General features: G+C 33.6%; 1 protein-coding gene and 1 long non-coding RNA gene across 3 annotated transcripts in view; one reads left to right on the top strand and one right to left on the bottom strand.

Annotated features, from left to right (window-relative positions):
* Positions 1 to 10,158: 10,158 nt before the first annotated feature.
* Positions 10,159 to 24,659, top strand: LOC118762680. The gene is made up of 3 exons (XR_004998447.1): positions 10,159 to 10,170; positions 12,864 to 12,869; positions 24,578 to 24,659. It is a non-coding gene; the product is annotated as an uncharacterized LOC118762680 (long non-coding RNA).
* The window catches only part of LOC118762678, a 528,570-nt gene continuing 519,634 nt past the window's right edge, over positions 16,078 to 25,013 (bottom strand). For both annotated transcript variants that reach the window (XR_004998444.1, XM_036501638.1), the window contains exon 3: positions 16,078 to 16,170. Coding sequence is in view for 1 of the 2 variants with exons in the window: in XM_036501638.1 (XP_036357531.1) it covers positions 16,116 to 16,170 (55 nt within the window). In the remaining variant the exon portion in view is untranslated. The remainder of the gene's footprint in view (positions 16,171 to 25,013) is intronic.

The following is a 25,013-nucleotide window of genomic DNA, read 5'->3' as shown; positions in this document are numbered from 1 at the left end:
CAACTGATGTACGTTTTCAATCTTAAACAGGATACACTATACAGTTTAATGATTAATTCCGTGTGCAGATGAACCCCAATCAATTGATGTTTTGAAGGCACACTTCAGCATTACATTTGAGGTGACAACCAAATAGGAGAAAATATAGATATGAAAAAGGATCTGATTCTATGGTGTTGATGTCGACCCCGTAGAAAAGTCAGCGCTTTTGTACAACCATGTTTGTCGATCGACAGAGACAAGAGCGGAACCACAAACTCAAAGAACAAGCACAGAAATATTCTTTCGAGCCCAAAGTTATTTACTGCTAATGAATATGTTGGATATTTATGCAGTGTAGTTTTTATTTATTCATCAAAACGCGTTGTTTTAATGGTTCTATTTATGTCTCTGCCAACCAACAAACAGGATTTATCGAAATAATATTTCTTCCACAATATTGCCTACGGCGCCTTGTTACTATCCTATATTTCTTATATATAGGAGACATAAAGATTAAGTGTTCCTTTATTGACATGAAGACCACCTGTTTCAGTTTAGAAGAAAATGTATATTTGCTTGCTAATATTTCTGGCACTTTTTCTTTTTCACACAATAGTTTAAATAACATTTTTTTTTAAAATGCAGCAAAATACAGAGATATCGTTTTGTTGGTGAAGACTTATTTAGTTGATTTCATATGTCATAGTTTTAGTTTGAAGTGAAGTTGCAGCATACAAATCAGTTATAGCTTAAGAATTATCTGTAGTGTGCAGCAGTTGTTTACGATTATTCTACAACGCCATAGTTGTTATATCTTCAAAACTGTGCATTGTTTTAATCACTATTCTGGCATTTTGTCAACCTACAGGTATATATTTACCAAACTATTGTCTTTACCACGAGACCGATATCCTCACTAAGGGTTTGCATTTTGGTTTTCTGTGGTTTTTTTGTGCTGACTAAAACTGTGAGCCCGGTGTGTTATGTTGAAATGTTACCTATGAAGGATAATGTACATTGCTGATAATATCTTTACACATTTTGCTATTGACACAATGGTCATTCCAAGTTTTCAGAAAAGCAATCGGTGTACGTAATTATTTACATGCGTATATATATATATATATATATATATATATATATATATATATACACTCATGCATGTATATACCATAATTGAAAGTATGTGTGTGCATGTATGCTTCTGTGTGCAGGATGTTATATATTGAATCACAATTTACGGCCCCCAAAAAAAGAGAGAAACGACGAAGTTGAGAATACAGTTCCAAGATAAAATATATGAAGAAGAGAAGGATAGGATTGCAGTCGTACGAATTTGGTCATAAATGACACCTTAATCCTTCAACATAGTTGCTGATGCTATTATTTGTTTCTTTTAAGAATAATACTGGAGAATGATAGAATATCGCTTATCTGTTTGTAGCGTCTCTCTCTGATAGAGTTTCATGCTGAAGAGCAGATATGCACTTCGGAGTGCATGCATCCACCAATATAGAGTTGGCATTCTCTTCGAACTGCCAAATTTTTTCCATTGACAAAATTCAGAAACTTGCTTTCTGTCATATTTGAATGGGTAATATGATCGTATAAATTTATGTATGTATGTATGTATGTATTTATGTATGTATGTATGTATGTATGTATGTATTATGTTTGTGTATGCATATATGTAAATATATATGTATGTATGTTTGTTTGTATGTATGTATGTATGTATAAATATAGATATTTGTGGATAAGTGTGTGTCTGTATACCTAACCACCGATATATAAAGAGAGAGACAGAGAGAGAGAGAGAGAGAGAAAGAGGGGAATACACACAGACACACACGCGGATACACACATGTATATTTCTTTTCATTTCTAATGTTTCCGACACTGTTGCTATCCCAGTGTCTTACTCTTTGTATATAAAGAATATGTATATAAGAAAAAGAGACAGCATCGAAAAAAAAACCCAAAGGTTATGTGTGTATTTCATTACATAACCTTTGTTTTTTTCCGGTGTCATCTCTTTGTTCTTATTTCCACTCTGTTCTCATCTAATACTGTGTTCTGAAGCGTACGTTTATTGAGTTCTACACCAAGTTGTTAGTGTCGCTATACCTAAGCTAAATACTAAATACATGTTTATATAAGTTAAAAATAATATCTCATAAATATAAACATCTACGATCGCCAAAGTCAAGTAGTATCAGAAATAAAAGTAGAGGAAACAAAACAGTTTCATTGTAATCTAAAAAAAATAATGAAATTATTATAAAAACAGAGATGAATGTAACTTAGGTAAGAAGTCCATAATCTTTCAGTTACGATATTTATCAACCTGATGGACAGCATGCCATGTTGTGTTCGTAAATTCCAAGTGAATCTTAAAATGCTTAAACTTACATCAGAACTACTACTTACGATAATGATTATATATATTTATGTATTGAAAGCTTATTAATCTTCGTAATAAAATAATAAAATAAATACGAAGAAAGTGAAACTGTCTAGATTCACCGTTATTTTGAAAGAAGAACACTCAACAAATTTATTGGGAGCTACATGTATGGGTCAAAACACTTTGATTCAAATTCGTTGGCGCTCTTGAATTTCAAGCGTGATGCTAGCCGTCAGGCATTTTGAATTTGAATTCAATTGGCCGACGACTAGCATTACGCTCGAAACTCAAGAGTACCAACGAATTTTAATCAAACTGTTTTAATCTATATGTACATATACATATATATATGTACATATACATACATACATACATATATATATATACACATATATTTGTGTGTGCGCGCGCGTATATGCGTGCGTATATTTGTGTTTGTGTTTGTTCCCCATCGCCGTTTCACAACAAGTGTTGGTGTGTTTACGTTCCGGAATATTATCGGTTCGTCAATTCAAACATTGGTTTTATCATGATTTCATGTAGTATAGGACTTGTACCAAGTTGAGGAGATTCCCACTCTATGATTTTTTCCCGTTTCCCTTTTGTGAGGAATATATAGAAACATTTCCATACAATGTTTGTTCGTACTCGAGCATGCCTGGCTCATAAGGACCGGGACACCGTTCCGTCGCAGGTGAGCTGCAAGATGCAGGAGGAAAGAGTAAGAGAAAGTTGCGGCGAAAGAGTCAGCAGAAGTTCGCCACTACCTTATGCCGGAGCCGCGTGGAGCTTAAGTGCTTCGCTCATAAACACACACATCGCCCGTTCTGAGGTTCAAACCCGCGATCTCTCGACCGCGAGTCCGCTGCTCTAACCACTAGGCCATGTGCCTCCGCTTCCATATAATGTAGTTAAAGCAATTAGGGCTGCTTTAGAATCATAGAACATAAAGTACATAAAGAAACATAACATATACATACATTTATATGTGCTTAGTTTTAAATGTGTACGAACATATTATGCATAGAAAGATCAGCGAGTAAGTTTATTATTTCAGTAATATGTTTTTAACAGAGCAGATACGCATATATATCCCTATCAAATCTAAATTTTCGCAAAACTAAACGTTTTTATTCATACATTTGTCAAAATTTTAAATTCGACATTACATTTCTTCTGAAAGCAGGATTCAAGAAATTACGTGCTCCAATGCAGTCTTGCGATCAATGGAATTCATGTCAAATATATTGATATTTCGATTCAGTTTATCCCATATCGCTACATTGAGTCACGAATACATAGTTTACCAAAGTTTTGAATCCATATACCTGTCTATATCCGTCAGTCAATCTTTCAATCATTCAAAGGCTATCTATCTATCTATCTATCTATCTATCTATCTATCTATCTATCTATCTATCTATCTATATCTATCTATCTATCTATCTATCTATCTATCTATCTATCTATCATCTATCTATCTATCATCTATCTATCTATCTATCTGTCTACTATTTATCTATCTATCATCTCTCTCTCTCTCATATATATATATATATATATATATATATATATATATATATATATATATATATATATATTATATATATATATATAAATGTGTGTATTTCCCCTGAAGTCAATTCTAACAGACTCAAGTTTATGTCAAGTAACTCTAAAATTAAAGATTCTATATACTAGTGTAAAATTACTACTCATAATCATGTATATTTTTATATTGCAGGCACTTCTTCACAGTTATCTATAAGAATTTCTAATCATTACTCGACATTAAGGATAGGAATAAATGTAACAATACAGTTCTTAGTAAATTAATTTGGGACCACAATAAACAGTTTAATTATATATATATATATATATATATATATATATATATATATATATATATATATATATATATATATATACATACATGCATATATGCATACATGCATATACACAATGAATCTTTATTAATAAACATAGATTATACATAGTATGGAGAAATACAAGACCTAGTATTTCCTTTACAACAGAACGAGGGCATCATGTACCATTGGGCTGGTTTAGGTTAACTTCCAGCTTTATGTATCGATGTGTACACATGAAAATACTCGCACAAACACACAGGGCATCTTCATCCTTTTCCCCCACACGAGGTAATGCACTAAATTATTCCAATATTCTGTCTCTCCTTTTCAGTTAGAAAATAGAATGTTTCACAAAATTTCATCTAAACTGGAATTAATATTACTCTTTTTGTCGTTTACACATTGAACACTTCTGATGAAGCCATCTGTACAAGATATATATATATATATAATATATATATATATATATATATATATATATACATAAATATGTACTTATGCATGCATATATACATATCTATCTATCTATCTATCTATCTTTCTATATATTTATCTCTCTCTCTCTCTCTCTCTCTCTCTCTCTATATATATATATATATATATATATATATATATATATATACAATCGTGAAGTTAAGAGAACGTCAAACGTGCTTAATTTACCTAAAAGTGTATTAACTAAGATATTACTTAATTCTTTAATAAAATATAATATTAATTTCTAATGAAATTATCTAGAATTCTCTAGATATTTCACGTAACGTTTATAGATATTAGTTATCTCTCCGTTTCCATATGGTAAACGTATTTCATCTGGATTATATTTGATTGCATTAAATTAATAAACATACATAGCAGTCGACATAATCTAGAATATTTACGTAATTATCAAAATGTTCGTTAAATTTAATCTAATCAACAATATTTAATAAATGTAAGTGATAAGTGCTTGGTCAATAAAATATAAGCACTTGAGTTCCTCATACTTAAGTCTAAAAAAAAGAATAACGTGTATTATATATTATATAATGGTATATTATATATATATATATATTATATATATGTGTGTGTGTGTGTGTGTGTGTGTGTGTGTATGTGTGTGTGCAAAGAGATAAAGAATTGCAAACATATATGTGAATATATATATATATATATATATATATATATATATATATATATATATATAATATATATATAACTGAATGAAGCCACTCGTATATGTATATACATTTATATGTCTGTGTGCGTCATTTTGTCTGTATTTGCCTCGCCTCCTGCCAGCGCTTGACAACCGATGTTGGTGTATTTACGTCCCAGTAGGGTAGCAATTCAGCAAAACACGGTATTAGAATAATTGACAGCTTTCAATAAAAAAAATTATACTGGGATCAATACATTCCACTAATCTTTCTTTGAGGCAGTGGGCCAATATATATATATATATGGGAAAGACTCAAGGGATTAAAACTCTATTCCTTGGAGCGTAGGCGAGAAAGATATGCCATAATATACATCTGGAAGATCCTAGAAGGACTTGTCCCAAACTTTGGCATCGAGAGTTACACAAATGCCAGAACTGGGTGCCACTGCATGGTGCCAAGGACTCCAAATTTGCTCTCAAGATGTAGGACAAGATACTGTGATAGCCTGAAGTTCAGAGGCCCACAGCTCTTCAATATCCTCCCGAAGAACCTGAGGGACCTGCATGGGGTGGATGCGGATGTCTATAAAGTAGGACTGGATTTCTTCCTGTCAGGTGTCCCGGATGAATCAACTTCACGGCAGGAGGTGCAGATGAGGGCAGCTGCATCGAACTCTCTCATGCACCAAATGACAGTTGATAAAAAGCATTCGTGAAGTAAAATCATGTAGCAACACCAAATGGCGGTGCCCCAGCATGGCCACAGCTCGTGAGCTGAAACTAGATAAAATAAAATAAAAAATAACATATATATTAATAACCGCGCAGAATGTTGCCTATATTTGATAATAGTAAATATCAATGCAACCGAATGCAGTGAATAAATTTTGGATAACTTCCTTTAAAAATGTTTTGGCAATATGTTTTCACTCACAAAAGGTTTCATGGAAATTATCGAGAAGATGAGATAAGTCAAACTTCATTAAGATCTACATAAAATAACATACTCTATTATTTGTTTCAGTCATTTGACTGCGGCCGTGCTGGAGCACCGCCTTTAGTCGAGCAAATCGACACCAGGACTTATTCTTTGGAAGCCTAATACTTATTCTATCGGCCTCTTTTTTGCCGAACTACTAGGTTACGGGAACGTAAAAACACCAGCATCGGTTGTCAAGCGATGCTGAGGGGACAAACACAGACACACAAACATACACTCATATATATGCATATATACGACGGGCTTCTTTTAGTTTCTTTTTACCAAATCTACTCACAAGGCTTTGGTTGGCCCGAAGCTATAGTAGAAGATACTTGCCCAAGATGCAACGCAGTGGGAATGAACCCTGAACCATGTGGTTGATAAGCAAGCTATTTACAACACAGCCACTCCTGCGCCTATAAAGGCAAAGTCGACCTCGGCGGAAATTGAAATCAGGACGTAAGGACAGACGAAATACCTATTTCTTTACTACCCTCAAGGGGCTAAACACAGAGAAAAAACAAGGACATAAAAACGGATTAAGTCGATTATATCGACTCCAGTGCGTAACTGGTACTTATTTAATCGACTCCGAAAGGATGAAAGACAAAGTCGACCTCGGCGAAATTTGAACTCAGAACGTAACGGCAGACGAAATACCGCTAAGCATTTCGCTCGGCGTGCTAACGTTTTTGCCAGCTCGCCGCTACAGAAAATAACATTTTTCCTTTATTTTCTCAGAAACTATGATTTTCTCATCATACTTCACGAATTTATATAATTACACTTTAACGAATATTCTCCAAAACTATAAATGTTTCCACTGTCTTTTGAAGTACTGTGCTGTATACAATACTATTTTTCGCTTCCTGTTTTTTTTGGGTTTTTTTTGCTTTATTAACACGCTTTAGAAATCACACGAAGCTTTAGAAGTCGAAATTCTCCTTGAAAAGAAGTGCGCCAGTACCAAATATCGGCTCAGTGCTCTGCTCCGAACGATAAGGTAAAATAAACATACCATCGTGTAGTGTGTGTGTGTGTGTGTGTGTGTGTGTATCTACGTATGTATGTATGTATGTATGTATGTATGTATGTATGTATGTATGTATGTATGTATGTATGTACGTACGTATGTATGTATGTATGTACGTACGTACGTATGTATGTATGTATTTATGTATGTATGTATGTATGTATGTATGTATGTATGTATGTATGTATGTATGTGATCATGGATGTGTATGTGCGTGCATACATTTGTTCACATACATGAATATAGGTATGAGGGGAAGCGAGCTTTGAAACAAACATATGCTCTGTACTTCCATGATGGATACCAACTTTTGTGCAGCAGTTTTAGTCACTTTTTCAGTTATATTGGACATCCATCAAATATTATAAGACTTTGGAAGTTATGCATGAATGGCATGTTTGAAATTTTAAACTAAGTATCAATTATGGCTTTTTATGGGAATGGACTGTCTGCTAACACGCATACTCGCAAATCACACACGGGTACACACACACACACACACACACACACACGTATACACACACGCACATTCTTGATGCATGAAGTTTGCAATTTTTGAACTAAAGTAGTTTAATATGTTCCGACTGCCAAGCATCTTCCATAAAGTTGTTGAGACATAATATATTACTTATACCAAGATATGCACTGCATGTGAATAACAAAGTATGTGGGAAGGAAAGATTAACACCGTCAACGTAGAGTTTATTTTTCTGTATTTATACATTAGTGAACTGGCTCTTAATGCAGTGGAGAATTATTAATGTAGATATGTAAATCATGTGCTTTTATTGAATGTAGTCATTGAATGTAGTCAGGTACGTATACCTTGTAATGGTAAGTACTGCGTTGAAATTATTGGCTTATGTCATGTAGAAAAATTATTCATATATGTTAGAACAATCCGTCATATAGTTAACGTGTTAAAAAACCCATGGTTGTGGTAATTGAGTAGGAAATTAACTGATATCTGTTTGAAGAGACTTTTATATTAATATCTAATGATATTATTCACCATCGATATCAGAAGTCCGAATGATAAGTTGGCCATTGCCAGGATAGCCAGAGCAATCCATTCGCAGATGTATTTTGAGAGAATGTTGTGAGAGCTAGAAACCATTGTACAATGTGACAGTAATAAGCTTTATTGTCTCGACAAGTGTTCACCACATTTAGAAGTTATCTCTACAAGGATTATAGTTATTGCATTCCAGAATGGTTGTTTGGGAGAAACCTTGTGTATGGCAGGAGGCCAGATCGTTATCCTATACAGTGGCACTAATTGCCTGCAGAAGATTCTCCTTAAATCAATGTGCTGTTAAGCGGGGAGTTTAAAGAGAGAACTTTTTTACTTTTTAATATATATTTGAGTGGTGGATGAAAAATGCAGAATCCTCTCTGAACGAAAATCGTGCATTTTCGCATTAACAATCCTGAACGTTACTAATAGTCAAATAATTTTGCCATTTAAATATGCAATAATAGCTATGTTCACTAGAGAAAATGGTAAGAAGCCCGTTTTCACCATTTTATAACGTACATTAAGCTGTACTCTTTAGCCTACCTTATATTTTTCTAGTAACGAATGCTTTCTTTGTGAAAAGTCCACTTTCGCAATTACAGGAAACAATGAAAAATGTCTTGAGAATAAATGTAACGAAAATGAAATTAAGAGAAATATTTGCTAAATGGATCGGAATAATGGAGATCTACTTAGAAATCATCTAAATGGATTTGAATATTCTATCTACAATACAAATTTCTTTTACCAATATTCTTTTCTTTTATATGTCCCAAAATGCCTGTGGCTAATCGAAATATTACTTGTTGAGATGTTTTCCCAGACATTTTTCTATTTCATATAGATTATATAAACAAAGATATCTACATACATGAAGACAAACATACACACATATGCACACATGCATAAGAGTTTAACACGCCACAGACATGCAAACATACACATACAATCAATTACATATACACACGAAAACACATGCAAGCACGCATACGCAAATACAATCATAATACGTATGTGGAGTGAGGTGTACAGAGAAAGACAATGAGAGAAAGAGCAAAGAGGGAAAGCGGAAGAGAAATTGATAGACAGACAAATGAATAGATACATAAATATATCATAAAGCTATCCGTTCTAAGCCAGAGTGTTGTTCACCTGATGGCTTAATTTTACTACCAGAAAATAATAGGTTCTATTCTTAAACTTAATGGTGGCTCATGGCTTAGTTATTATGGCACCAAGACTGTAATTTCGATTTTTCAACTGGGCAATTCGTTGTGTTCTTCAACAAAACACTTCACCTAAGTAGCTCCAGTTAACTCAGCTGGCAAAAATGAGTGATGCTGCGAAGGACTAACGTCCAACGTTTAAAGATTTCTGATACAGGAGAAAGCGTGCACGACTGTTGTAATCTAAACATTGCACGATCGTCCTGCATGCGACCGTTATACATCGCTTATTTCATATAGGCGGGGCTGTGTGGTAAGAAGCTTGCTTCCCAACCACATGGTTCCGTGATCAATCCCACTATGTGGTACCTTCAGCATGTATTTTCAACTATGGTCTCAGGTCGACCGAGTGAGTAGACTTAGTTGAAGGATACTAAAAGAAGCCTGTCGTATATATATATGGGGGTGGGGGCGTGTGTGCGTGCGCGCGCGCGTGTGTGTGCGTGCGCGCACGTGTGTGTGTCTTTGTTTCTGCATTTGTCCCCCACCACTGTTTAACAACATTTGTTGGTGTGTTTACGTATCCGTAAATTAGCAGCTCGGCAAAAGACACTGACACAATAAGTACCAGGATTTAAAAAAATATTGGAGTCGATTCAAGCGACTAAAAACTTCTTCCAGGCAGTGCCCCAGCATAGCAGCAGTCTAATGACTGAAACAAATAAAGGATAAAAGTTATATATCAATATTCCATTTAATGTACACTGTATTTCAAATAAAACCTAAAAATAGTCGCTTGTCATAGATACTCTGAAATAATATACCTTCTATTTCCCACTAATCCTCGCGGATCAAGGCACATGTTTATATCTATTTGAAAACCAGGCCTCTGGTTTGTGAGAAATCGCGAAGATAAACGAGAAGAAGGTTGATGCAAAAATGTGGAATGAGAAGACAAAGGGTAAACAGGAACTGAAAAAGTATGGAGAGAAGAGAAATAAGTTAGGTCTGCTTTCACCTTAGATATTCTAATTTATCTAACTGTCGCAGAACAATTCAACGGTGAGCGGTCTGAAAGCGTAAGACCAGCTTGAAACTCGAGAGTGTAGCGTCCTCCTGTACAACAAAAGAAATGCGTCCATGTGACTATATGCATATATGTATGTGTGTATGTGTGTGTGTGTCTGTGTGCGCGTGTGTTTGTGCATGCGTGTTTGTATGTTGGAGTGGATGTGAGTGTCTTACGTGTCCACTATGTGTTGTTCAAAATCTATTTCATTTTATTTCATCCGACCTCAGAATTCTACCTGATATTTAGGTATTAAACGCAAACTGATGAATGGCAAGTTTAACTTCCTCGTCACTTGAACACGGGCCGACGATCTAACGTGTTTCTCAGATCGATATATTTGATAAGAAATAAATTATTGACAAGCAACCAACACCCGTGTATCTAATAAAACTATTGAAGCCTTTGTTGAAAGTTTTTATGTGTTGCTATGTGTTCGAATAATTAGGTTGACGAGCTCGGATAAGACGGACAGTAGCTCCCGCTGTGGCAATATCAATAATTTTATTTATGTTTTGTCTTCCTGTGTTTGAGACTAAAATATCCAACGCGTCGTTCGTTTTTAAGACGTTAGAATAATATTTGAAGATACGTGTGACTGGAGTAAATATTCCTTCCGTAACACATCAACGGCATGTAATAGCTAAAAGCAGTAATGCCATGATGTCTTTGTGCTAAAACATGCAAAATGCCGAAAATTTATGGCATTTTGCTTTTTTGTATTTTAAAAATAGAGGAAATTCGAAGCTGTATTTGTAATGCGTTGATCACTTTAACCTACATCATTATATCTTGGAAACATACCAATATTATAAGTTATAAATGTAATATTTTATACAAAATTTCAAGAGGCACAACTTATGCACTTTTAAATTTAAATTCCTAAACATATAGGAACGACTAAAATGCTGTGAAGATAACCGTTTCACCTGCTACTATTAAGAGGACAGCTGAGACTTAAACTAAAATTATAGGAGTACAAAGAGGTTTCATATGAGAATCTACATCAGAATCAACTCCCAGATGGTCTCTTCAGGCACTATAAATTAGATAGCTCAAATATCCAGTTACTGAATTATTCAATTATATCACGAGTTTGAAGCCGAGTGCCTAGCAGAGAAATCAATATACAATGGAAAACTAAAGCTAGAATTCACAAACATGAGAAGTGCCATGCGCCATCGTGTTTTATTACATGTCAAAGTAAAAGTTCAAGGAGACGCTAAACTCTTGAGCGACTGAATTATATCTTGTGGTATTATTACTGTACTCATTAAATTAACTACAAAACAATATACGAGATATGAAATATTTGATGCTTTTCTTTAACGAACCAGCATCGAGTTCTATTTTTCAGAACACCCAATGATACGTAAATGCTTAAGTACGTACGAACGTGTTTACATATATATATATCGTGTTGCCACCCGTATTAGAGAAGTAGAATGATACAACATCCTGAGAAGTTGCCATTATATCTGAAACTGAAATATTTATAGCAGCCTTGGAATACCGTTCACTTACACTCGTAAAATATATACCGTACAGCTGTCCATTTGGATACCTTTCAAGCTCCATGTTCTTAAGAAAGACATATTATCTTTTAAATGTTTCAGTCATTTCACTGCATCCACGCTGGAGCACTGCCTTATATATGGCCTCTTGGAGATAATCAACGGCAGTTTTAGTCTTAGATTTATGGACTGCCATATTAACTTGGCGATAACTGTTAATATCCAGTACTCTAGTACCGTTGCCGTAGTCTCCTTTAGAGAGAATTAGAAATTATATATATCGATAGCTAGAAGAAAGAGGGGAAACACAGAGAGAGAGAGAGAGAGAGGAGAGAGAGAGAGAGAGAGAGAGAAAGGGAGAGAAAGAGATTAGTATAATTGAGCGCATATTTATATATATTTGAAGATGAGTGAAACTACCTGTTATTATGAACTTAATATAGTAGGGCATATTGAATTATGTATAAGTTAATGTTATGATGTTATATGCACATATCAGAATGATGCTATAATGACAGCATCAGTGATAGCAAACAACAATAGTATCAATATAAATATAACACTAGCAAAAAATATATACTAAGCAAGCGGGAAGAAAAAGAATGAGTAGTTGGAGAAGAGTAGAATAACATGATGAAAAAGGTTTAAAAAAGGAAGAGGAGGAAAAGTAAAACAAGAAGGATGAGGTGAAAGAGGAATTTATTTTCCAATAGTATTATCTGGATATTTATATGCCTTTCTGTATAACTCTATTTCAGAGTATTTATATTTGTGCCGGGAAGGCTATATTTTTCTCTAATTAATGGCCAAGGACCTGGAATTTGGTTAAGCTAGTTAATCGATTACATCTCTCTAGTAAGTGAATAATACGTTATTTTATCGAAAGTGAAATGAAGAAAAGTAAATATCGACACATTGTTATTTGCAGTCAATTGTAAATTGTCGGTAGAAATAACACAGGGAATTTTCTCTGCTGTTTAATCATTCTTCCAGTCAATGTAACCTTGAAAATCCCATACTTCAGTTTTCTTTTAGGTATGTTTCGAAAATGTTTCTAATACCCGTTTCGAGCAGCTCCATTTTGGATCATATATGTCAAGAAACGTTGAGTTAACCACACATAAACGCACAAATACACACACACACAAACATACACAACAATGTATGCGTATAATCCTATGTGTATGTATATGCCAGGCCAAGCTGTAACAAGCCACTTCAATGCTACAGGCCATTCCGTCACTCAGTCACCAATGTGCTGCACTGCCGCACATCGTAGATCCTCATTCTCCTGGAAACGGAGGTAAAAACGTGGTACTATATCACCGACAGGTTAAAATGAACGTTTTTTTCTCCTACTACTAGAGCTCCTTTTATTTCATTAAATATTTTCTTTTCCTTCAACTCCCGTCTTACCTCATTTTTCTCTCCTCACTTCACTCCCAATTTGTTTGTTTCACATGCTCATACTATTCCTCTTCCATTTTAACTTCTCATGCTCTTTCTACTATCACTTTTTGTTCACTGTTGCAGACAGATCTTTCTTAACATAGAGTATGTAAGTACGTGCTGTCTCTCATTGATTTCTCTCTTTTCAACTCTTCCATGAAGGCGGACAGCCCAAAATTTTAGATTTTAAAATCCCAACGGCAAGTTCATTGCATTCTTATCATCGATTTTACATTATATAGTAAGTCTTGCTAGTGCAGACGTTCAACAGTCTCTCTGGAGACTATTCAATCTAACGTATGTAGATATGCATGCATGCCCATTCAAGCAGTTACTTGCTCAGCAGATAAAATTTCAACACTTATTGTCTAATGAATATCAGATTGCTTATTCCGATGACTGTACTACTACAAAATTTACGACTGGCAGTAATGCATCATTGAACATATATGCGATTCCATGATCTCCTTTAGGCAACAGCCATATTTCTTTGAAATCGTGTTCTACTCTGCAAAATAATTACATATTGTATAACGAGTACACTGTAACTGGACTGACAGAGTATAGGGTGAATGCAGTCGCAATATCTTTGGTAAGAAATGCGCTCGATCAAAGAAGACCTGGGTCTCTTGAACACAAAAACAAGAAGTTATCAAAATTAATTTTAAAAAGTAACAATAAAAATATATAACACATAATTATTTTAAAAGCATGTGAGCGTAAAATTATTAGAGTGTCAGTCAAGGTTTCAAGCAAATACCAGTAAAAGACTGTTACCTTCATATTTTCAAATAGCAGCAATTAAAATATAGCAATTTGGCATCACTGCAATTTATTAAATATGAAGAATGATCTAGAAATTTTAGGGTCATCATAACATTCCATTAATCAGTGTATCAAAATACAGTGTAAGAAAGAAGCCAAGAATAAATATTATTTCATATCTTAGAGAACGTTCTGTTACATGAAGCGAACATAAGTTGTTCGACTTGATGTTAGAGTTACATTCCATCTTATAACCTTAATTGTTGGCAGGAATTGATATGAACTATTTATATAATACTATTGTCTTTGTCACTATATTACTTGAATAAAGATTTACTCCTCTCATCGCGTACATTTTATTAAACGTTGTTAAAAAGACCTAACGATTTAATTTTTTTGTCTTATGTTAATATACGATACGTATTATGGAATGCGACGGATGCTATTGCTAGACTTTACGTTATGTGAAGATTTATTTGCGGGTTGTCATCGAGTTAATCACTGGCTCAGTGGGGTTGCAATGGTGACAGTGGCAGTATGAGTAAATAGCATAAGGATATGGTGGGAAGCCGAAATTTAGTGATTTTTATGGTCGATGTTTAAATCATTCACCGAAAATTGTCCCCCAAAATGAACGAAGAATAAAAAATAATTCCAAATGCAATGACATACAATATTATATATATATATATATATATATATATATATATACACACACATATATATACATGTGTATATATATATTTTTTTCTCTCCTTGTTTCTCTCCCTTTTTTTCTGTGTACCTTTCTGTAGAAGAGGGTAGGCTCGAAACATAAAAGGCTTTTCATATTCCTGACCGTTATACTAATACATCTGTTTGTTTTGAACACCACCTGTCTTCGTCTTTTGTTTTTTTCGTAATCTCTCCCTATATATATTTATATATATGTTTGTATATAGTTGCATATATATATATATATATATATATATATATCTATATATATATATATATTATATATATATATATATAGCTTGATTGATAGATAGATAGATAGATAGATAGATAGATAGATAAAACGATAATATATGGGTGCACGCGCGCCTTTGCAGTATTCGGGCGAAGTTTACGTCAGCTAAGTTCTACTTAGATGATACTGGTCAACCCTTTCCGAAATATCACCTATGGGATCGAAATGGCCCTATGGATCACGCGTGTTGACATAGAACTTGTGAATATGTAGTTATGACTGCTTTCTTCACGTAGACCTTGTTACCGATAAGCCACATTCTTCCTCAGTGTCTAGGGATAAATGTATTCTAGCGTCAACACCAATGTATCTTCTATTATATATTGTAAAATACAAGCGAATCTAGATGCTATTTCTAGCCAGGCAAGTAACGGGGTAAAGGCACAATAATCCACAGGTTCTTCCTGCTACCATTTAAATGTATAAGCAGCCATCAAGGTAAACAAATATAAAACTAACCTAAAAATATAAGCCCAAATTCTGTTGTATACAAAATATTGTCAATTGACCCATAAAAGAGACACTGAATATATAAGAAAAGACTTACAAATTATGGTACACATGAGTATTTATTTTATATGAAACAAAATAATATGCAGCACTATAAGAAATAATATATGTGTGTGTTCTGTGCGTATGACATATATGTTATTTCTTATATGTACATCATCTCTAAGTAGATAGAATAAATATTTGTCGTTTTATTTGTTTAGGAATTCGTGCATTCGTTTTCTGTGTATTCATGAGTAAAAATATGTTTGTTTCTAAAAGAAGAAAAAAGAAGAAAAATGACATTCCAAACATTTTGATAGAAAAACAACAAAGTAAGCAGAGAGAAATAATATTGTGGAAAAAAAAATGCGAATATCAATGAAGCAATTTATGAACGAAAAATACAGTTTCCCTCACAGTATGTATACGTTTGTACGTATATTCATACATAAATACATACATACATATACACATACATACATACATACATACATACATACATACATATAAACATACACACATACATACATATATATACACATACATGCATATCTCTATGTGTACGTATGTGTGCACCCTTCATACACATATTTCTGAAGAAACACCAAAACAAAATTACGTATGCACCCCCAAATTCTGCTCATTTTCTCACCGTGCATTTTCAATGTTACAGATGCATTCGTTTGATCAATGTAAACGTGGTAAAGTAGGAGGTTCTCAATGCAATTTACTACCTGAAATAGGGGTCATATAACAGATATCTCAGAAAACATTTAGAGGTTCATATACGTTATATAGCCGTACCTTTATCAATGGCGTTTTACAAGAACTGAATGTACGGCAACGGTTTCGTTTAATAACAGAGCATATTTCTGTCTAGGAATGATTCAATAGAAGTGCAATCGACAATTGTTTAATAACTACTATACGGATTAATATTTTATCAGTCAGATTCCCTTACTTCATCTTCATTTTGAAATCTTTATTGCGTCGCTTTAAACTCGGGGAATTAGCGAATCATCTTCACTCCACATTGGCGTGTCACACTCTCTGCACAAACACACCCAAACAAATTTTCATACAGCCATGTGGGTGGCCGTGAATGTACGTCATTGATATTATTCTGTTCCTTATACGGATACGTTCAGAAAATGCTATGTATAAACAGGTATTTGCAGTAGCTGATGTATTGACAATGCATGTCCATAAATTGTGAGACGGAGAGGGTGTTACATACATATTAAAGGATGTTAGAAATGGTTGAGTTAAATACAGACTAAATATGTTTCAAAGATACAATTCATGTCTTTAATAACGCGTAGCCCATACAAAAATAGTTTAGCTAATCCTTACGTGCAATTAACTGCAGTTTCTTACATACATACACGCTCACAGAATTACATACAGGTGGGTATATACATATACACACACACGCGCACACGCACACATGCACAGGCGCACGTGCGCAGGCACACACACACACATATATATTTCAAAGGTTATAGAAGAGAAAAAAGAGACGAAAACTGGGCGAAAAAAACGAACAGACAAGGGAGACAAAAACATGATACAAGGAACATATATATATATATATATATATATATATATATATATATATATAATATATATATATATTATATATATATATATATATATATATAGATATATAGATATTTATATATTTATATATATATATATATAAGTAAATAAATGGAGTTGAACGCAGGTGTTATTCAAATTCTTTTACTTTCGAGGATAATTCATTCATCCATTTACATATATATATATATATATATATATATATATATATATATATATAATATATATATATATAATTGATGATATATGCTTACACAAATAGGTAGTGTATGTATCTATATATCTATCACCAATTCATATTTACTAGCTACGTGATATATACTTCCCGTTGGAGTAGTGATTCCACAGAAGCATTTCTACGAGTCTGTAGAATTGATGAATTCAATCCTGACGTTTTGAAATTATTAAGAATGTTTCAAATGACGCCCTTATTTGAAGAATGCCTTTTACGTTTTCCTTTCAGACCCCTTCCAGAGCTAATTATATTTCTGCAAATTCCTTGGATGCTGAAACTCGATCAAGTATAACGTTAAATCCAGGTATTACGTTTTGAACTTTTGTATATTTTGTATGTTGAATCTTCGAAGTATTTCAATAAAGCAATGATAATGCTGGATTGCTATATTATTACCAGATTTTACTCGATGTAGTGCAGCTAAGTCTGAGTGCTAACTCCATATTACCCAGTTTATACTGTGCAGATAAAAGAATATTCGTCAAGTCTTATTATACACCACTTAAAAGACAAATATGTTGTAATTTATTATTAGCATAGCGCTAATAACTTTTAATTTCAGTTCTGTCTCATTTTCCCTATAACTTACAATTAAATTGAATCAGTTGAATTCGAAATTAATTGTGGTCTTCCGTTTTGTCAATAGCTTGCCCAAGAAAGAAGACTCCGAAGAAATGATAATTGAATTTTTTGCATGATGATGATTTCTTCGCAATATATTTTTTTAATGAATTTTAAAATACTGAACTGGAACATTTAATACTCAATTGATCTTCCTCTATTAAGTCAATCGTATTATCAAACTTTCGGTTATATGAATGATTTTTGGATTTGATTTCCATCAATGCTTTCTAGAAGTTATCAAGATATAACATTCGAAGAATGACCAGAGTGATTCAAGGAGGCTACAATTCAAAAATTGGTACAATCATCATCATTGAATTTAATAATACTTTTAAATTTTACAGGTAGAAGAATTTTCCAGATTCTTCCTCTATGCAGGGGATAACGACAACTTCACATAGATGAATTAAAAATATATTTAATGGAATCGACAGATGTAGGAATAAACTGTGTTGAAACAAAAAAGAAATCAGAGAAATCAATGTTATTAGCTTTGTATATATCCTCTCCATTCCATCATCAGATGATAGTTCCCACTGTTTAAATATCGACATTAATTGAAGATCTCAGAGGCTTTGGAGGTTGTGTGCACACATCAAACTAAAAAGCATGTGTATCGTAAAAGATAAATATTGGAAAGAAGCTGAAGAAAGAAGCAATAATTCGTGATCTAGGTCAGATGAAGACTTTGTAAAATTGACCAACGTCATCAATTCTGGGGTGAGACCATAATACGGGTGTGCAATTCTTGGACATTGAGCATCATTGCCTTCTTGAGCAAAACACTACATTTCTACACAGAAGACAATAAGTACAACTGTCTCTCATCAGCTCTCAAGTTCTGGATGTACCACTGGGTTAAATAGTAGGAATATCAACTTGATGTCTGTTTTATTGCAGATACATAAATACCTTAAACAATTAAAAAGAAAATAGCAAATATGCTAAACCGTATTCACTCGTGGATGACAGATTGCAATATCTGTCTGTCTGTCTGTCTGTCTGTATGTATATGTGCTTTTGCCTGTCTGATATAAGTTGATGCAATTACTAGCAAATATCTAAAATCAAAGATCGTGTAAGCTACTAAATTTCCGTTTAAACCGGGACAATTATCAAACTGAAACCGTGGTTTATATTCAACTAAATATACGACTCATATACGAGGAAGTGCTGAAGAGTCCCTGGTAAAATAAAAGAGAGGCGGATCAGTTAATTATGATTTTGTACAATATATTCCCCTCTCCGATTCACACACTTACTGCAGCTGCTCGTCAGTTTTCTATGCCATGTAAAAGAACTCGGAATTTTGGGCGTTGAGCCAGGTGTTTTGCGATGACATAAAAGCCAAGAACTTTTCAGCACCCCTTGTAAAATTCTACGAAAGTATTGAAAAATTGATATCAATAGACTTATCTCCTAACATACAACATGAAATCTAAGCAAATAGGAATAATCCTGGGGATGCAATGAAGAAAAGAAGAATGCGGGAACAAGAACGGGTAAACACTTAAACACATTAATATATATGCATGTATACATATACCTACACTTACACTCACGTACAGTCACACTTATGTAGTCGAATGATCGATATTAAATTGGAAGCGTTTCTTTTAGTATTTCTTACTTAACACTTCATTCTATCATTCTTTCTTACCCTAGTTTGATAATATGTTCACCCGAAACGTCAGTCAACCTCTTTTTCGTTTATATTTTTTCGCTCACAATCCACTCCGCATAACCTTAAAACTTATAATGTTTTGACGTTTTCTTCGCCACCTATTTAATTTTTGTCACCATATTCAACTATTCAGGTTTTGCAATGGGACTCGGATAAATTCAACGAAGCTACACAACGAAGCTACACAAGAAAATCGTCTCATTGCACCGTATCAGATACTGGGAAAGGCTGAAAGAGTTAAGAGTCTTCTACTTAGAACAAAGGCAGGAATGATATATTGTGATATATATCTGGAAAATCCTGGAAGGCCTTGCACCAAACTTTAGTATTGAAAGTTACACAAACAGCAACTGCATAATACCAAAGATCCCGCTAGCGCCGTCAAAGTACAGGATCACATACTGCAGCACCGTGGGTTTCAAAGGGCCACAGATCTTAAATATACTTCCAAGATGCATGAGAAACCTGAATGGTTTGGATGTAGGTATCATCTGAACAAAACTGGATCCCTGTTCCAGATGAGCTTACATCACTGTAGGGAACACAGATGAAGGCACCATCATCAATCTCCTTCATTCGCCAAATGTCACATTTCAGAGGAGTTTTCAAACAGTGAAAGTGCACTACGGCCCTTTCATGACTGCAGATTTAAAGCTGAAACAAATTAAAGAGTACAGAGATCTATCTATCTATCTATCTATCTATCTATCTATCTATCTATCTATCTATCTATCTATCTATCTATCTATCTATCTATCTATCTATCTATCTATATATATATATATATATATATAACACGCACATATACTCAATCACACACTTGTACACAAACATATATATATATACTTTCAAAAGCACATGAGTTCACACATACGGACAAAAACTAGCGTATATAATTGTCATGCACCTGAAAAAAAGTACAGTCCTACATTTTGAACAATACAAATGAAGCTGTCGTTTATAGCAATAAAAATTTAATAGCGGGTCAATACAATAACGTTTTGTGAAAAAAACAAAACAATACGTTTGCTATTTATTTCGTACTGATCAATTTATTCAAAACATCAAAAGAATATTTAGGTAGTAATTAGATTGATAAACAAGGCGAAAATGAGTTATACTGATGAAAAATTTTTTTCGGGTATTATTAATATTTATCAATTGTTTCTTAACATCACTGTAAGCTAGTTATTATGCAGAACTGAAATATAAGTGGTATATATGCATATATGAATTTAAAAAAAGCTGATATGCAAAAATGTCGTGTTCTATAACATGAATTTTATTTGCAATTAAATTCAGCAATTAATTCACGAACATCAGCGAATCAGTGAAAGTTTTAGCTCTGATCAAGAATTTGCAACTACTCCTATACTCACTTTATCCATCCAAAAGATGCCGTTTCATTTGAAAAGATTACATCTTTTTGTCACAATTTTTAATTTATAATTGCTTATTTTTCCCGTGATTTTCACAACAGGGTTTAGGGGAGAGAATGTTAAAGGGGCTAAAATACTTCACAAAACATAGATTGGATTTTCGCATCACCGGTCTTATACCGGCTTTAAACCCCGTTGTGAAAATCACGGGAAAAATAAGCAATTATATATATATATGTGTGTGTGTATGTGTGTGTGTGTGCGTATGTGCAAGTGTATGCGTATCTATATAAAATAAATAAATAAATAAATGAATATACGTCCTGTTTTTGTCACTTTTTTTTACCCCTCTGTAAAAGAATTTTATTTAATTCACTTTGCAGGAAGGTTTACTTCGTCCGGATCGTGTTCTGCCCCTACCTTCGAAACACGCATTGAGTCGAACCAGGGGCAGCTGAGGAAGAGGAATATTCCTTGTATTGTTTGTCTTGTACTCTGTTTTCTTGTTTTTTTCGTTGTTAAAAAAGGCTGTTTCCTTGTTTGTTTTTATGTTTTCGTTTCTCGTTGTGTTCTACGTTTATTTGTGGTGTCTTGTACTCATATATATATATATATATATATATATATATATATATATATATATGCATGTATATTTACATATAGATGTAGGTATGTACATGTATGTATGTATGCATATGTTTTATTTGTTAAGTTGTTATATACATATATATATATATATATATATATATATATATATATATATATATATATATACACACACACAGACACACATGCATATATACTAAATATTTTGTGAAAAATCTATCCGCAACTAACATCCTTTGACTGCTTGTTTCCTTCCGAGGCAAATTCAGGCAATATTTTAGCAGTATCTTGAATGATGCGTTCACGTTGTAATTAATGAAGTGTAAATGGTCCATGTGGATATATCGAATGAGAAATTCAGACATCAAGATAAATAGAAGTGGGTTGTAAGTGAGTGGATCGCAGAAGGAGGAGAAAGTGACAAAGAGGGAGAAAGAGTAAAAAAGGAGAGATAAGGAGAAAGAGAGACAAGGCAGAAATGGGATAGGTGAGGGAAAGAATGAATGAGAGCGAAAGTAATGTAACATCAAAAATTAAAAATAGAAAAATAAAAGAAACAAATAAAATATAAAGGAAATACAAATAAAAAGAATAAAGATAGAGATTAGATGCCAGTATTATTCTTCGTAAGTGTTGGTTCGGGTGAGAGGTCAGGGGTTAAGATGTCGGTAAAGTGGTGGAGGAACGTATCTATATCTATTAATTAAATAGATGAAATCTAGGTTAGGTGTGGTTAGGGATAGCTAATATACCTCTTAATATACTCCTAACTTAGTGGGGTATATTAAGGGAAAAATCAAAATTATATTGATAAAGGATACAAATTAAAGAATTAAAATTTAAAAGTTAAATTAAATTTAAAAGCTAATTATTAAGACATTAAAAAATTAAAGAACTAAAGAACTAAAGCCAGCTAGCTGCTAAGATACGTATGTTGATAGAGAAAAAAGGGAAAAGGAAAACGTACCGACTGTGGATGCATATAGGCAAGTGGATACTTTTTGTTTATCTCACCCCCATTAAAAAAATGGCCATTAAAAAATTGGGTTATCTCCCAACTAAAATGTTGAGTTTATGTGGCAACAAGAGATTGGATTAAAACGGTTAGACCCTTTTGATTCAATACTTCAAGGCATTATTGGCATTTGGCTTCCTCAATATGCATGGTATAATTTGTTATAAAAATGTTATTAGATTCAGTGAGATGCTTAATCTTTTCAGATTTCATGTTTATCATTTTTTCCTCTTTTTCTTTTTTGATTTTATTAAGGGTTAAACATTGTTTTTAGTTGGAGGAGATAACCAAAAATACCGATTTTTTCATAAAACGGGCGGAGATAACCCAAATTTTTAATGGATGTGAGATAGCCAAAGAGTACCGGCAAGTGTTATGTGTTGATTTTGTTTGCATTCTTCTATGGACGAATCTAAAAGTGCGGTAGAACTGATGCTGAAATAGAGAAAATGCTTCCTGCTGTTTATTGACCAAATGCAGTGAATTATGAATTGATATTTGGAGTGTTTCTTTCAGGCAGAGTCCACATGTGGAGCGCTGGCCTTGGTGTGCAAATATATCTTATAATGCTAGAAATATTTACATTGATAACATCATCAAAAAGCCCTCTGAAATTCGTTTAACATTAACTTGATCTTATACTTAAACTCTCTTTTCTGGAATTTATAAAAATTAATAATATTAAATGTTATAAGAAACATTTATCTATTTAAGATGTAATTATGCTTCATTGTTTATTTTAACTTGAAAATAAGAATATTTTTTAATAGTTGATATTTTTATGTTTCAGGTTCTATAAGTGATTGTTTACACATGCCACGTACAAAAGAACCCTCGGGACTGTCCAAATTTGAAAAAGGCAGTATTTTGGGTCAATCTGAAGGTGGTCTTAGCGTAAAATCGCAGAAAACCTTGGGATCCTTAGTGATTGTGCTATTCCCCAGAGTGGGGAAGAAGTCCATATCACCTTGCCCAGGTCGACCATGTCCCTCCGACAAGACCCTTTGCTTTGTTAAGTGATGTGTGGGGGATAAACCTCATTGCAAGAACTCAGACGTAGCAGAACATATTGATGTCAGTGCCAGAACAGTTGTCAGGTATCTCCACACAATTAGCTACTATGGCGAGCTTTAAGAAGGAAGCAAATAGCAGGCGGAGAAAAGATTGGGCCAGTGAGATGATGGAGTAGCCGATAGCATTTTGGGACACTATCATATTCTTTGATGGATCCAGATATGCTCTATTTTCTGACAGTGGCTGAGTGTGTGTCTGGAGACTTGGTGAGCAAGAATTTGACATGAAAAGATCGCTACCAACAATGAAACAAGGCAGCTATTCAGCGATGGTTTGGGGAGCAATTTGGAGCAACGGTCAGAGCTGGTGGAGTGTGATGGAAATATTAACTCAGATAAATATGTATCCATATTGCTGGAAGGAGTCCTAATTTTCTCTAATGGTGAAATGATTAAAGAAGACTATTTATGGAAGATTGGGTTCCTTGTCACATGGCAAAAAGACCAAACTTTGGTTGAAAAAGAATTGCTTTACAAAACTTCCATGGCCAAACCAGTCACCAGATATGAACCCTATTGAACACCTCTGGAGCATAAGGACTGAACACTTTGTAAAAAGAACAAGAAAGCATCAAACTTGGCAAGAATTCCCCAAGAGCATCTTCGTCGTCTGATCAGTAGCATGCGTTATACGATCAGTAGCATGCCTTATACGAGCCTTGCATTGATAAATACAAAGGGCATGTCAACTTATTATTAGATATTCACATTATAATGATTAATAAATGATTTGAATGTATAATATTAGATTTAAGTAAATTTTGATTATTATATGTGCGTCTATTTACTTCTGTCATGTCTGTGTATAGGTAATATTCATTAATATATATATATATATATACATATATATATATCTATCTATATACAATATATATACATACATATATATATATACAATAA

The sequence above is a fragment of the Octopus sinensis genome, linkage group LG3 (genome assembly GCF_006345805.1).
Source record: "Octopus sinensis linkage group LG3, ASM634580v1, whole genome shotgun sequence".
NCBI lineage: Eukaryota > Metazoa > Mollusca > Cephalopoda > Octopoda > Octopodidae > Octopus > Octopus sinensis.
This window is presented reverse-complemented; position numbering and strand designations above follow the sequence as displayed.